This window comes from Schistocerca americana, chromosome 1 (genome assembly GCF_021461395.2).
Source record: "Schistocerca americana isolate TAMUIC-IGC-003095 chromosome 1, iqSchAmer2.1, whole genome shotgun sequence".
In the NCBI taxonomy this organism is placed as follows: Eukaryota; Metazoa; Arthropoda; class Insecta; order Orthoptera; family Acrididae; genus Schistocerca; species Schistocerca americana.
The window spans coordinates 596,500,378-596,515,496 of record NC_060119.1 but is presented as its reverse complement, the minus strand read 5'-3'; the positions used below and the strand labels follow the sequence as shown (position 1 = coordinate 596,515,496).

General features: G+C 46.3%; 1 protein-coding gene across 3 annotated transcripts in view; it reads left to right on the top strand.

Moving 5' to 3' along the window:
* The window catches only part of LOC124606932 (transcription factor cwo), a 164,034-nt gene that overhangs the window by 75,209 nt on the left and 73,706 nt on the right, over nucleotides 1–15,119 (top strand). The window contains exon 2 of one of the 3 annotated variants that reach the window (XM_047139058.1): nucleotides 2,176–2,232. The exons of 1 other annotated variant lie outside the window; for it this stretch is intronic. In XM_047139058.1, the coding sequence (XP_046995014.1) occupies nucleotides 2,176–2,232 (57 nt within the window). Of the gene's footprint in view, nucleotides 1–2,169; nucleotides 2,233–15,119 lie in introns of all 3 variants that reach the window. One more of the 3 variants, XM_047139050.1, reaches the window with a different exon arrangement.

Genomic DNA, 15,119 nt, shown 5'->3' with positions numbered 1-15,119 from the left:
CGTGATCTCCTCGGGAGGTATAAGTAGTGGGAAGCAATATATTCGATACCTCATCCAGAAAAGCACCCTCTCGAAACCTGGCGAGCAAGCTACACCGCGATGCAGAGCGCCTCTCTTGCAGAGTCTGCCACTTGAGTTTGCTAAACATCTCCGTAACGCTATCACGGTTACCAAATAACCCTGTGACGAAACGCGCCGCTCTTCTTTGGATCTTCTCTATCTCCTCCGTCAACCTGATCTGGTACGGATCCCACACTGATGAGCAATACTCAAGTATAGGTCGAACGAGTGTTTTGTAAGCCACCTCCTTTGTTGATGGACTACATTTTCTAAGGACTCTCCCAATGAATCTCAACCTGGTACCCGCCTTACCAACAATTAATTTTATGTGATCATTCCACTTCAAATCTTTCCGCACGCATACTCCCAGATATTTACAGAAGTAACTGCTATCAGTGTTTGTTCCGCTATTATATAATCATACAATAAAGGATCCTTCTTTCTATGTATTCGCAATACATTACATTTATCTATGTTAAGGGTCAGTTACCACTCCCTGCACCAAGTGCCTATCCGCTGCAGATCTTCCTGCATTTCGCTACAATTCTCTAATTCTGCAACTTCTCTGTATACTACAGCATCATCCGCGAAAAGCCGCATGGAACTTCCGACATTATCTACTAGGTCATTTATATATATTGTGAAAAGCAATGGTCCCATAACACTCCCCTGTGGCACGCCAGAGGTTACCTTAACGTCTGTAGATGTCTCTCCATTGATAGCAACATGCTGTGTTCTGTTTGCAAAAAACTCTTCAATCCAGCTACACAGCTGGTCTGATATTCCGTAGGCTCTTACTTTATCAGGCGACAGTGCGGAACTGAAACGCCTTCGGGAAGTCAAGGAAAATAGCATCTACCTGGGAGCCTGTATCTAATATTTTCTGGGTCTCATGAACAAATAAGGCGAGTTGGGTCTCACACGATCGCTGTTTCCGGAATCCATGTTGATTCCTACAGAGTAGATTCTGGGTTTCCAAAAACGACATGATACGCGAGCAAAAAACATGTTCTAAAATTCTACAACAGATCGACGTCAGAGATATAGGTCTATAGTTTTGCGCATCAGCTCGACGACCCTTCTTGAAGACTGGGACTACCTGTGCTCTTTTCCAATCATTTGGAACCTTCCGTTCCTCTAGAGACTTGCGGTACACGGCTGTTAGAAGGGGGCAAGTTCTTTCGCGTACTCTGTGTAGAGTCGAATTGGTATCCCGTCAGGTCCAGTGGACTTTCTTCTGTTGATTCCAGTTGCTTTTCTGTTCCTTGGACACTTATTTCGATGTCAGCCATTTTTTCGTTTGTGCGAGGATTTAGAGAAGGAACTGCAGTGCGGTCTTCCTCTGTGAAACAGCTTTGGGAAAAGGTGTTTAGTATTTCAGCTTTACGCGTGTCATCTTCTGTTTCAATGCCATCATCATCCCGGAGTGCCTGGATATGCTGTTTCGAGCCACTTACTGATTTAACGAAGGACCAGAACTTCCTAGGATTTTCTGTCAAGTCTGTACATGGAATTTTACTTTCGAATTCACTGAACGCTTCACGCATAGCCCTCCTTACGCTAACTTTGACATCGTTTAGCTTCTGTTTGTCTGATAGGTTTTGGCTGCGTTTAAACTTAGAGTGGAGCTCTCTTTGCTTTCGCAGTAGTTTCCTAACTTTGTTGTTGAACCACGGTGGGTTTTTCCTGTCCCTCACAGTTTTACTCGACACGTACCTGTCTAAAACGCATGATTGTATAAATATTCTCCGTGGTAATCTCTTGAATGTGAGGAGATTGCCTCCTCTGAGTGCAGTAGAATTACGTGATCACGTTGAGTTTGATTTTGTAAATAGTGACGGGTTTCACTTGTTCATATACCACGCATGGAACTGAACTGTGTAAAAGAATCAACTTTCAGCAATCACTGGGTAAAAAATATAATTTTTTCATTAAGTCTGAGGAACCAGTATTTTTTTGTATTTGTACCTCTTGCGAGTGGATACGAAATGATTTGTTGAGATGAAACTAGCTTATTATAGATGTACAGTGTAGGATAATGAATGTCTCGGAGGCACGATTACCAGTGAGAGGAAGTAGCTGTCACAAAGGGACGGTTTGCTGTTTCAGCTGCAGCTCAGCCGACGGGTCGTCGCGCAGGGATGATCAGACCATCTTCCAGTACTGTGACGGGTGAGTTCTCGCTCCAGGCGACCACTCAGATAAAACGACATTACTCGCTGGAGCTTCCGCTTCCACACGCTCTAAATTCTCAACACAAATGATCTGTGCCACAAACTCAGAGAAAAGACAGATCTTGCAAGGAGAACCGTTTCTTGTCCAGCAACCGTTAGTATCCCGATGAGTCCCCATGCCGAGGAGAGTTACGGGCATTCGTCCGCGTTTCTAGTTGCGCTCACTGTTAGTTTGAACCTCTTTGACGGGCGGTAAGCAGTTCGTTATTCTAGCAAAGATACAAGCAGAGACAGCATTTTTGTGCTCGTGTGAGAGGGAACGGAGGAGAGGGGTTGTCCATCAAGAAAAAATTAGAGGCCCACTACTGTTCGTGTGATATACTGTCTGACAGAAAAAGTGAAGAACCCACGAGGGGAGGAGGAAACAAACCAAAAATTCACGTTTGGAGAGGGGTTGTGATGTTGTTTCAATGATTGCAATACCGAGGCAAATTTAGCAAGACTGGCGCTGTGAGTCCACTTATCAGTGTGGCGTTGCACCCCCTGTGGCCTGGGTGCGGGCACTGATACGGTTGGGAGAAATGTCATAAAGCCGTTGTGTCCTCTCCTGAGGCGAGCTGTTGTAACTGGACTTGGGTACCCTGGGCGCTGACACTAGGCAGAAGTTCACGTCCGAGCTGGTCCCAAGTGTGTTCTGTTGGGGCAGATCTGGGGACCTTGCAGGCAACGGTAGTTTCCTCAACATAACGCTGACAGTTCATAGAGATGTGCTCCACGCGTCGACGAGTATTGTCCTGCTGAAACGTGGCACCAAGATATTGTCGCATGAGAAGTAACACACGAAGACGCAGATGTCCGTGACATACCGATGTGCCGTCAGGTTTCCCTCAGTTAGTAGCAATTGGTATCTGAGGCCACACCCGATGGCTTCCCACGCCATAAAGCCACACCGCTGCGGCTCTCTGAAAAATTGAAAGAACGGAACATCTACCCACGAAGCCACCATACTCGCCGACGATGGTCATTCGGGGTAGTGAAGAACCACGATCCGTCGCTGAACACAAGGCGACACCATTGATCGGCGGTCTATGCTTCCTGGTCACGGTAACACCACAAACGCAGCCGTTGGTGTTGCGGTGTTACCGGCAGGGGCAGGCTACGCTTGGGATGGCAAATCCGTAGGCCAGCTGCTGCTACTCTGAGACCAGTAGCGCGGGGTGACACAGGGTCTAGCACCGAGCTCGGGTGGCAGGTGCAGATGTGGAGGGGTTACGGTGTGCCTGGTGCACAGCACGGCGATGCTTCCTCGTAGTAGTCAGACGTGGCCGGCCGGAACCTTGACGGCGAGTGTGCCTGTCCTCACGTTCGCGTGTTGTCCTGCATAGGGTCACTGTTACATCCAAATCCCCCACATATCTGGATCTTGCTCGATTCGACCATCCACCGACGTTGAGACTCCTTCCAAACTCTGACTGGTGCTGATACCGCTGCCTCAAATGAGTACGCAGCATCTTCGTGTTGTGCACAGTGAGCGCTGGACAGTCGACGCTGTTCGAGCCCCTTGTTCACCCTACCAGGCCTGGCAAGAACACTGAACGCGAAAATCACTAGTCCACTGAGGTGTCCGAATAGCAGTGACAGAGAACGGCAATTCTAATCACTTCCGCGCACGACCCCCCCCCCCCCCCCCACACTCTGTGGTGCATACGTGCACAAAATTGCACTCAAATTGTATTCTGAACGCTTCACTTTATTTTGTCAGGCATTGTAGTTATTCGAGGAAGTTTTAGCCATTAAAAATTATTTTGGTATGTTGTCAGATTTTGACAAAACATCAGCCTCGTGTAAAACTTGTTAGTCGCTTTCAGTGGGGAGAAAATGTTAAGCTCTGCGCTTCGCAATATGTAAAAAATATAATCTCCTTTCACTACGTATTCAGGGAGATGCAACTGGAGTCAATCATATCACAGGAATGTCTGGAAGTAACAATGCGTGGCGGTATGAAATGCTGCGACCACGGGCAGTCTGGCGGTTGGATACAGGGAACCTGCGGTATTTTTGCTAAAGATATCGCTCACAAGGCCCTTGCAAGCCGTATATTGGCCAATCATGTGAGATCCGTATCAGAGTACAAAGAATATCAGCCCGCATCACCCAAATCCTCGTTTTAGTCGCGCGACTACTTGGTTCAAATGGCTCTGAGCACTATGCGACTTAACTTCTGAGGTCATCAGTCGCCTAGAACTTAGAACTAATTAAACCTAACTAACCTAAGGGCATCACACAAATCCATGCCCGAGGCAGGATTCGAACCTGCGACCGTAGCGGTCACTCGGTTCCAGACTGTAGCGCCTAGAACTGCACGGCCACTCCGGCTGGCGCGCGACTACTAAACTACCCACAGTTTGATTAGAGTTAAATATTGTCGATACAGTCTAATGTCTTGCGATTATCGGTTTACTAATGACTTCTTTTGCAGGTCCGAGTCCTTATGAGGTACCTTTGATAAAATACTCGGGCGAAGAAGCAGAAACCCAATTTTTGCGTTGCTTTCCGTAATTACGATCTTTACACACCGAAATAATATTACCTTGTAGAGACTTTCTGCGGCTGCAGATGTAACAGAGATATTATTCCGGATACAGATTGCTTGGCCAATAAATATGCTATCCTACACGAGATCCATCGTCCCACTGAGTTTGTACCTACAGGATGTTTCAAAAATGACCGGTATATTTGAAACGGCAATAAAAACTAAACGAGCAGCGATAGAAATACACCGTTTGTTCCAATATGCTTGGGACAACAGTACATTTTCAGGCGGACAAACTTTCGAAATTACAGTAGTTACAATTTTCAACAACAGATGACGCTGCAAGTGATGTGAAAGATATAGAAGACAACACAGTCTGTGGGTGCGCCATTCTGTACGTCGTCTTTCTGCTGTAAGCGTGTGCTGTTCACAACGTGCAAGTGTGCTGTAGACAACATGGTTTATTCCTTAGAACAGAGGATTTTTCTGGTGTTGGAATTCCACCGCCTAGAACACAGTGTTGTTGCAACAAGACGAAGTTTTCAACGGAGGTTTAATGTAACCAAAGGACCGAAAAGCGATACAATAGAGGATCTGTTTGAAAAATTTCAACGGACTGGGAACGTGACGGATGAACGTGCTGGAAAGGTAGGGCGACCGCGTACGGCAACCACAGAGGGCAACGCGCAGCTGGTGCAGCAGGTGATCCAACAGCGGCCTCGGGTTTCCGTTCGCCGTGTTGCAGCTGCGGTCCAAATTACGCCAACGTCCACGTATCGTCTCATGCGCCAGAGTTTACACCTCTATCCATACAAAATTTAAACGCGGCAACCCCTCAGCGCCGCTACCATTGCTGCACGAGAGACATTCGCTAACGATATAGTGCACAGGATTGATGACGGCGATATGCATGTGGGCAGCATTTGGTTTACTGACGAAGCTTATTTTTACCTGGACGGCTTCGTCAATAAACAGAACTGGCGCATATGGGGAACCGAAAAGCCCCATGTTGCAGTCCCATCGTCCCTGCATCCTCAAAAAGTACTGGTCTGGGCCGCCATTTCTTCCAAAGGAATCATTGGCCCATTTTTCAGATCCGAAACGATTACTGCATCACGCTATCTGGACATTCTTCGTGAATTTGTGGCGGTACAAACTGCCTTAGACGACACTGCGAACACCTCGTGGTTTATGCAAGATGGTGCCCAGCCACATCGCACAGCCGACGTCTTTAATTTCCTGGATGAATATTTCGATGATCGTGTGATTGCTTTGGGCTATCCGAAACATACAGGAGGCGGCGTGGATTGGCCTCCCTATTCGTCAGACATGAACCTCTGTGACTTTTTTCTGTGGGGACACTTGAAAGACCAGGTGTACCGCCAGAATCCAGAAACAATTGAACAGCTGAAGCAGTACATCTCATCTGCATGTGAAGCCATTCCGCCAGACACGTTGTCAAAGGTTTCGGGTAATTTCATTCAGAGACTACGCCATATTATTGCTACGCATGGTGGATATGTGGAAAATATCGTACTATAGAGTTTCCCAGACCGCAGCGCCATCTGTTGTTGAAAATTGTAACTACTGTAATTTCGAAAGTTTGTCTGCCTGAAAATGTACTGTTGTCCCAAGCATATTGCAACAAACGGTGTATTTCTATCGCTGCTCGTTTAGTTTTTATTGCCGTTTCAAATATACCGCTCATTTTTGAAACACCCTGTATATCATGACACACTGTGACACTCCGACAAGTGATGAATGAGATGCCTGTGGCACCAGAACTTTTAATAAATAAATAAATAATTTATTTGTTAAGTGAATGCACTTTCATAGATAACGTTTGTGCGTCGTAATTCCACCGTCCGCCAGGTATTGGAAGCCTGCGTCGGAGCTTTTGGCAGCTGAACGGTCGCGGCTACGTGTCGGTTTCAAACTGGCGACCCGGCGTTTCTCCCTGTGGCCGCGTCTCAGGCTCAGTATTCAGACGTCACCACAGAAAAACGGAAAACTGTACACAGTTGCTACAGCAGGCTTAGACTCCGACTCCGGCACCAGCTCCTAGGCTCAGAAAGCAATAAATATGGATCCACGTCGCCGACGGTGAACTCCGCTACTGCTTCATTTGCCCTCTAGCATTCACAGAAGAGGCTGCAGAAGCAGAGGACAGACTGGAGCTCCTGACCGCCGCATAAGGCGTGACGCAAGACCTAACTGTAAGGCTAACGGCACGCGCACAGGCTTTTACAAGTCCGGTCATCGAAACTGTGCTGTGTCATCCCTGCTTCGACTGAGGTTTGGATCTGCAGCTTAACTTCGAAGTTCCTGCTGCACTGAACTACGAGGCCTGTTCAGAAAGTAAGCTCCGATTGATTGCCAAATTGAAACCACAGTGAACATCAGAAATGTTTTACTTGTAACAATTAGCTACACCTTTCAGCTACTTCTCTACGTAGTCGCCGTTCTGACTTAGACTTTTGTCATAGCGTTGTACCAACTTTTCAATAGCCTCATCATAGAAGGCAGCCGCCAGTGCTTTCCGCCAATTCTCCACGCTGGCCTACACCTCGTTGTCTGTGTCAAAATGTTGTCTTCAAAGACAGCGGTTCATGTGACCAGAGATGAAACTCAGGGGGAGACAATTGCGGACTGTATTGTGGGTAATCTCACATTTCCATTTGAAAACGATGCAGGAGCATCTTCATTGTCCCTGCAGAATGCGGCTGAGAATTGTCTTGAAGAAGAAACAGCACGACAGTTATGTAATGTTAGCTGCATAGCTTCAGGCGAAATTTCTCACCAGGCCCTCGTACTTGGCGGCAGACACTATTTTCTAGACATCTTTACGCACTCACTGCGAGCTCAGAAATGAGAAGAGCGACGTGATGCTAACTGGGGTTATACTAGAGACACTACCCAACACATCTGTGCAAAGCTTTATCGGATTTTCATAGTCGTTTCCATTTCGCGACCGATCGGAGCTTACTTTCTGAACGCCCCTCGTATATCCTTGCCTGCTCATTGTCTGAACTCAACTTGGCCGGAACTACTGTCGTTGCCACACACCCGTACTCGACAACTGGCAATATGTCTCTGATTATCTCACGGTGCCGCCCCGAAACACGTCAGTAAGTCATATTGTAGGAGTATAGCTAAGTTAACGACAGCATTTATATTACAAATTTTTAAAGGAGGAAAATATTATGCTAAGTACCCTGACAGAAGGATGACGAAGTATTTAAAGAACTGAAATGATGTAATAAATAGCTTCAATTGCAGTTAATCTAATTCCTAAGATATCTTTAAGCTAAAACTTAACGTTTCAGCTTCGTAGGAAGCGCCCTTCAGTAGTTTGTTACTACTCTGAAGCGGTCGATTTCACCGTTGCACGAGCTTATTCTTGATGAATAATTGCCTTGCTTTGGTTTTATTGTGAGTTTTTTTTGTATGGAACCAGAGCTGAATGTAAGTTTCCGTAGCCTCCTCTTCTCGAGGTACACACAAAAATGTACACGTTATGGTGAGCTACTTGAAACAAACAGTTAAAATCAGAATGAAAAGTTCTCCAAACGGCCGAGCACCTACGTGAAGAGCAAATTGCAGAATTCGGAACTACTAGACACTTGCTCCACCTTTTCTAAATTGCGGAGAAGTGCCATCCCCTGCTTGCAGCTGTAAAGTGTAACAGTATCTCATATTGAGAAATGAGACTATATTTCAGTTGCCAGCAGCGATAATTTTTATTCCACTCTGTGGAGTTGCCGATGGGTACGTAAGAAGCTCTGCGGAAGGAAAACAGGAACAGATAGAGATAATCGTGAATACGAGACAGAGTAGCGTGTAATTTATGTAGCTGTCCGAAGATTGACGTACCAGTGAAAACAGTTTCCGGGCGGAGAAAGCACTGCGCTACGGAGAAAAGAATTCAGTGCTCGTCGCCACGGCTCGTCTCTCTGTAATAAGGAGGTATCGAACGCTGGATGCAGCCAACAGTTTCGTCTCACTCACGAAAGTCACGATTTTGAGTAACGCTATAGAACGCCCCTCACGTGAACTACCGAAGCAAATGTCGCATCCACACATGGACTGATTGTAGCTGTGCGGGAAGTAAATTCGTAGGAAGAATAACACAGCAGTTCCATCCGCGTCCCCCGTCACGAGATAACGCATATTTGATTCATGTAACTAACTTTTACTGCGGCTTCTCTTGGAGTCGAGCCGTTGTTGTTTGATAATATTGTACGTAATTTTAGGAGTTCAGTATGAGTCAGTTCTTGGTGTTTCCGAAGATGCCCACCGTCGGGAGCGGCCGTGGCGTCGCCATGGCGGCGTAGAACCTGCAGGTAAGTGAGACACTCTTTTTCTGTTCTGCGCGGCGTTGCGGCTGCCGGCTACTGTTTGCGAGTTGACGAGCTCCGCCCCGGAGGCAGCAGATATCCACGCCAAGTAGCTCAGCGGGCAGACGTCTCTGCAGCAGCGCTTCCACACTCCCGACCGAACCAACAAAACTTACAGGCGAACGCCGTTAGACTCACTACAGTGGATTTCAGAGGGCATGAAAATAGGAAAGATATAGTGGCATGAAGTGAGAAGAGGAAAACTGTTCTGTGTAATGAATGTGTTGTGACTAATGAAAATTTGTTCCAGACCGGAACTCGAACTGGGCTTTTCTGTTTTTTGTAAGCAGCCGCCTTAACCATTAGGCTGACACTGAACACCACGCCATCACGCCTCACTCAAACTTCCGTTGTCACTGATGTTTCCATTTACACCGTCCGTCGAAAAACTTATTCCTGGCGTCCGCGCAGTAACTACGCTGGCAGCAACTGTAAACAACAGATATGCATTCGACCAGTCGTTTGTGCGCAGGTAAGTTGTGGACGCCGACCCTAGCGTTGTTGTGTCACAAAGCGCAGTGGAGCAACATCTCTAAATGAAGTGTTCAAAACATTCTGCAGGCTATTTTGCAGAAGATAAAATACTGCGCAGAGTTTGTCGCGCACACCTTGACTGTTGTACAAAAACGCTTGGACGCCCGCTGCTTGACTGAAATGCAAAACGGGGACCGTTCTTTTCTGGAATAAACAATTGGTCCGCAGTTCGTGGTCGTGCGGTAGCGTTCTCGCTTCCCGCGCCCGGGTTCCCGGGTTCGATTCCCGGCGGGGTCAGGGATTTTCGCTGCCTCGTGATGACTGGGTGTTGTGTGATGTCCTTAGGTTAGTTAGGTTTAAGTAGTTCTAAGTTCTAGGGGACTGATGACCATAGATGTTAAGTCCCATAGTGCTCAGAGCCATTTGAACCATTTGAATAAACAATTACTGGTGGCGAGACTTGGTGAGTATTAAAGCCACCATCTTAACGTTTCTCTGTTTGTTGTTAATCCGGTCTCGAAACTGGTAAGAAAGACGGTGTCTGTGAAGTTTGTGAGAGGCCTGGTGGCGTGTTCGGATAGACTAACGGTAAAGGCGACTACTTAAAAAAAGCAGAGAATCCCAGTTCAAATCACGGTTTGCTACAAATTTTCATTAGGCACGATACATTCGCAAAGAATTCTGCGTCAGATATGTCGTTCAAACCGCTTCGATCAGGCCATTCTATTCTAGTGCTTTCTCATGCAGGGTGATCCCAAACTCCATTCACAAAGTGTCAGCGATTGTTCAGGGACATCTGTTTTAGTGTAAAGGACCATTGGTGTCCGGTGGTGGTTCGTTACAGAGTGAAAATATAATTATGATGTATTCTGTTTCTTACATCACTCACCTATGTTGTTCTAAAATTGCCTTTACAACATTGAAGAAGCCTAATGTGCAATCGCAAAACGCCCAACGCGAAACACAAGGTAATACGAGAGTACTCAGTGGTAAAAGTACTGCGATACGACTGCCGTCGCCGCGGAAACAACTCAGCGTAGTCGTTATGCCGCTTTGGCAGAGCATTCAGTGAACCTTGTACACGAGGTGCATTTCAGTAAGCACAACATCTGTGAATTTATCCATACCACTGCGTATCACTGTTAACGTGCAACCAACGTTATTGGTAAAATAAATCCGAGACAGAACCGGGGAAAATAGTATACGAGTATATACGCTTGAGGCCGAAGAGCATTATTGTCGTCAGCAGCACGAACGGTGAGTGAGGTGTACAAGTTCGTTTCTAAACAAGACACGCAGCGCATACAATCTATCGCTATTCTGTTGCTATTTTTAGTGGAATACAGATACTAAGATAATAGGGGTGAGGAAATTAAACGAAATACCCTAAATCCTTGACGAGCCACTGGAGACCACAGGTCTTTTATATTAAAACAATCAAAAGCTACGACATTTTGTCGGCGAAGTTCGCGTTCACTCTGTTAACAAACATGACATTGGACGCACATTATTGCAGCCTACCCTTTCTTGTAATTTTAATGTTCATGGTCATAATGCGGATGGGTGATGGTTCAGGAGGACAGGGTAAGTAATATTACATTTCTTTATTCTTCTAGGAAAGCCGCTTTCTAAATTTCGAGGTTAAGCCTTTATGCGATGTATAGAGTCTTTCCTGCCAGTAGAGATGGTTGGAGGCAATTTCTGACGCTATCGCCTTAAATAAACGAACCAGTAACAAATCAACCATCTCTTTGCGCTTTCTCTGTCTGTCTTGTTATTAAACTTTTGATGACGGTGCCACACCGACGAGAGTTCGCTAAATGACTTTCTTGGTGTAAGGACTACTCTTAGTTACTGTCCGAAGTGGAAGATAGCCCAACATAGGGGAAACCCCTTGGATATATGTGGGAGTTGAGAGTTATGACCGATTTCAGTGATTGCTCCACTATGGTTTAACCTAAAAATACCGGCCCATGTTTCTATATACGCATTCCATTAACATATTTTTTTAAAATTTTGGGCGGCATATACCTGTCTTTGCGCCAAGCGTTGATAATTCCTGCTGGTTGTAACAAATTTCTGACCAAGAGTTGCATTTTCAGTGCCACTGTCGTTTTGATAATACATTAGCGTGACAAAAGTCACGGTATACTTGCTAATATTCTTTCAGTCTTGCTTTTTCCAGGCATAGTGCAACAGCTCGACGTGGGACGGAATCAACAAGTCTTTGGAAGTCTCCAGCAGAAATATTGAGTCATGTTGCCTCTATAGTTATCCATGATTGCGGAGGTGTTGCCGATGCAGGATTATGTCCCATAAATATTCGATAGCATTTATGTCGGGTGATGTGAGTGGCTAAATCATTAGCACGAACTGTCCAGAATGTTCTTCAAGCCAATCCCGAACAATTGTGATCTGGTGACATGGCGCATTGTTATCCATAAAAAATTCCATCGTTGCTTGGTAACATGAACTCCATGAATGGTTGCAAATGGTCTCCAAGTATCCGAACATAACTGAGGACCTACTCCATTCCATGTAAACACAGCCCACGCCATTATGGAGTCACCACCAGCTTGTACTGGACTCGCATTCGGGAGGACGACGGTTCAATCCCGCGTCCGGCCATCCTGATTTAGGTTTTCCGTGATTTCCCTAAATCGCTCCAGGCAAATGCCGGGATCGTTCCTTTGAAATGGCACGGCCGAGACTTCCTTCCCTAATCCGATGACACCGATGACCTGGCTGTCTGGTCTCCTTCCCCAAACAACCCCCCCCCCCCTCAGCTTGTACAGTACTTTTGACAACTTATGTCCATGGATTCGTGGGATGTGCGCCACATTCGAATCCTCCAACCAGCTCTTTCCAACTGAAATCGGAGCTCATCTGACCAGGCCACGGTTTCCCAGTAGTCTAAGGTCCAACTAATATTGTTACGAGCCCAGGAGAGGCGCTGCAGGGGATGTCGTGCTGTTAACAAAGGAAAAGCCATAGCCCATTAACGCCAGATTTCGCCGCACTGTCCTAACAGATACGACGGTCGTACTTCCCACATTGATTTCTGCGGTTGTTTGGCGCAGTGTTGTGTGTCTGTCAGCACTGGAAATTCTAAGCAAACGCCGCTGCTCTCGGTCGTAAACTGAAGGCGGTCTGCCATTAAGTTGTCCGTGGTGAAAGGTAATGCCTGAAATTTTGGTATTCTCGGCACACTCTTGACACCGTGGATCTCGGAACATTGAATTCCCTAGCGATTTCCGAAATTGAATGTTCCATGCGCGGAACTTCGTTTACCATTACGCGTTTAAAGTGTTAATTCCAGTCTGCGGCCGTAAACACGTCGGGAACCTTTTCACGTGTATCACCTGAGCAAAAATGACAGCTCCGCCAATGCCCTGCCATTTTATACTTTGTGTACGCGATACTACCGCCGTCTGTATGTGTGCTTATCGCTATGCCATGACTTTTGTCATCTCATTGTATATCAAATAATGACTGCGCCTCCCCAATGTAATGTTCCTTTGGTGTTTAAATGCAATATTAAGAGTATTCAGCTAAGTCATCCGCCATGCTTTTCAGAAAGTCACAGACGATAGCTTATCAAATCATCGTGTGTAGCAACGGTCCTATTACACTGACCTGAGGCACACCCGATATTACTTTCGCTTCCGACAACTCGCACTGGAGAACGACATACTGAATTGTCTTCTAACATGGCCGGCCGGTGTGGCCGTGCGGTTCTAGGCGCTTCAGTCTGGAACCGCGTGACCACTACGGTCGCAGGTTCGAATCCTGCCTCGGGCATGGATGTGTGTGTATCCTTAGGTTAGTTAGGTTTAACTAGTTCTAAGTTCTAGGCGACTGATGACCTCAGATGTTAAGTCGCATAGTGCTTAGAGCCATTTGTCTTCTAACATGTTGTCAAGACAGTCACATAAATTTTTCCTTAATTCGTAATTACGTATTTTATTTACTTGATGGCAGTGCAGAACAGTTAGTAAGACATTTCCGGAATCAAAGAATACGAAATTCATTTGGTGTGCCCCATCTACGGTCTTCTGGAACAAAGTGAATTTGGTTTGAAATCGCTTGCTTGCTTGCTTTCGCTTACGCCGTAGCCCCGCAGCGATCGCAGGGTCGGCGTGGTTACAACGGATTTGGCAATGTTAGTGTTAGGGATGGCCAGATGCCCCTCCTGCCACCACCCCATACCCCCCAGGATGGAATCAATGTACCCCAACTGTCTGCGTCTAGTGTAAATCGTGAAATAGTGCAGACGTGTTTCAAATGTCTGCGACGCGTGTAACTGAGGCAGAACGTGGGGACCAGCCCGGTATTCACCTAGCGGGATGTGGAAAACCGCCTAAAAATCACATCCAGGCTGCCCGGCACTCCGGCCCTCGTCGTTAATCCGCCGGGCGTATTCGATCCGGGGACGGCGCGCCTAGCCGAGTCCAGGAAGCAGCGCGTTAGCGCTTTTTTTTTCTTTCTTTTTTTTTAGATCTCGTTTTTTTCTATATTGTTCGTTGAATTTGTTCGGGGCGGACGTCCGACGACACCCGTTCAGGTTCTGTGTTGATACGTTCACTCAGTTTTTTATTACACAGGGTAGCTAACCACTGACCGAGCACGCTGAGCTACCGTGCCGGCTGCGCTCTCGGCTACCCTGGCGCCTCGTGGTAAAGGAAACGTGAGTGCTTGCATTCCAACATGGCCTGTTAGTGCGCGACTGACTTTCGCCATATAACTGTGTCCTTATGCGAAACAAATTTCGAAAATAGATCAGCTCAGTGGCACGGACGAGCGACACATTTAGCGATGCGTCAATTCGCTCCTCAGGAAGGCTAACAACACATCGGGGTTCATACTCAGCTCACGGAAAACAACAGCTAGAAATGTTTTCAGGCGTGGAAGGAACCAATATACACACTGCTATAGACTCAAACGGCACCTACTTTGCAGGCGGCCGTTAATAGTTGAACTTATTTGTTAAGGAAACAAATATTCGGGGATAATTTAATTTTTTTAATGTGAGACCTCGTAACATAATATTTCCTGTCGCAACGCAAGATGCTGTATTTAGTAAGCTGCTCATTCTCTACCACAGAAACTATCGATTTTGTTGAAACTTGTCACCGTGTTGAACTCGGTTGTTTTTGTTGTTATTGTTTTCAGTTTGAATACTGATTTGATACAGTTCTCCAACCTATTCTATCATCCACCATTTTCTTCGTATCTGCGTAATTACAGCACCCAACGTCAACAATCTTATTGTTTTGATGCTACTATCTCCCTCTACAAATCCCCCTTCCGGTCTCACACACACACACACACACACACACACACACACACACACACACACACACACACGCACACACAATAGCCAAATTAACTAACACTATGTGTCTATCAGTCTATCTCTTCCTTTAGTCAAGTTGAAATTTTTTTTCTCTTCCGTTTCGATCCTCTACTCCTTCTCTTCCG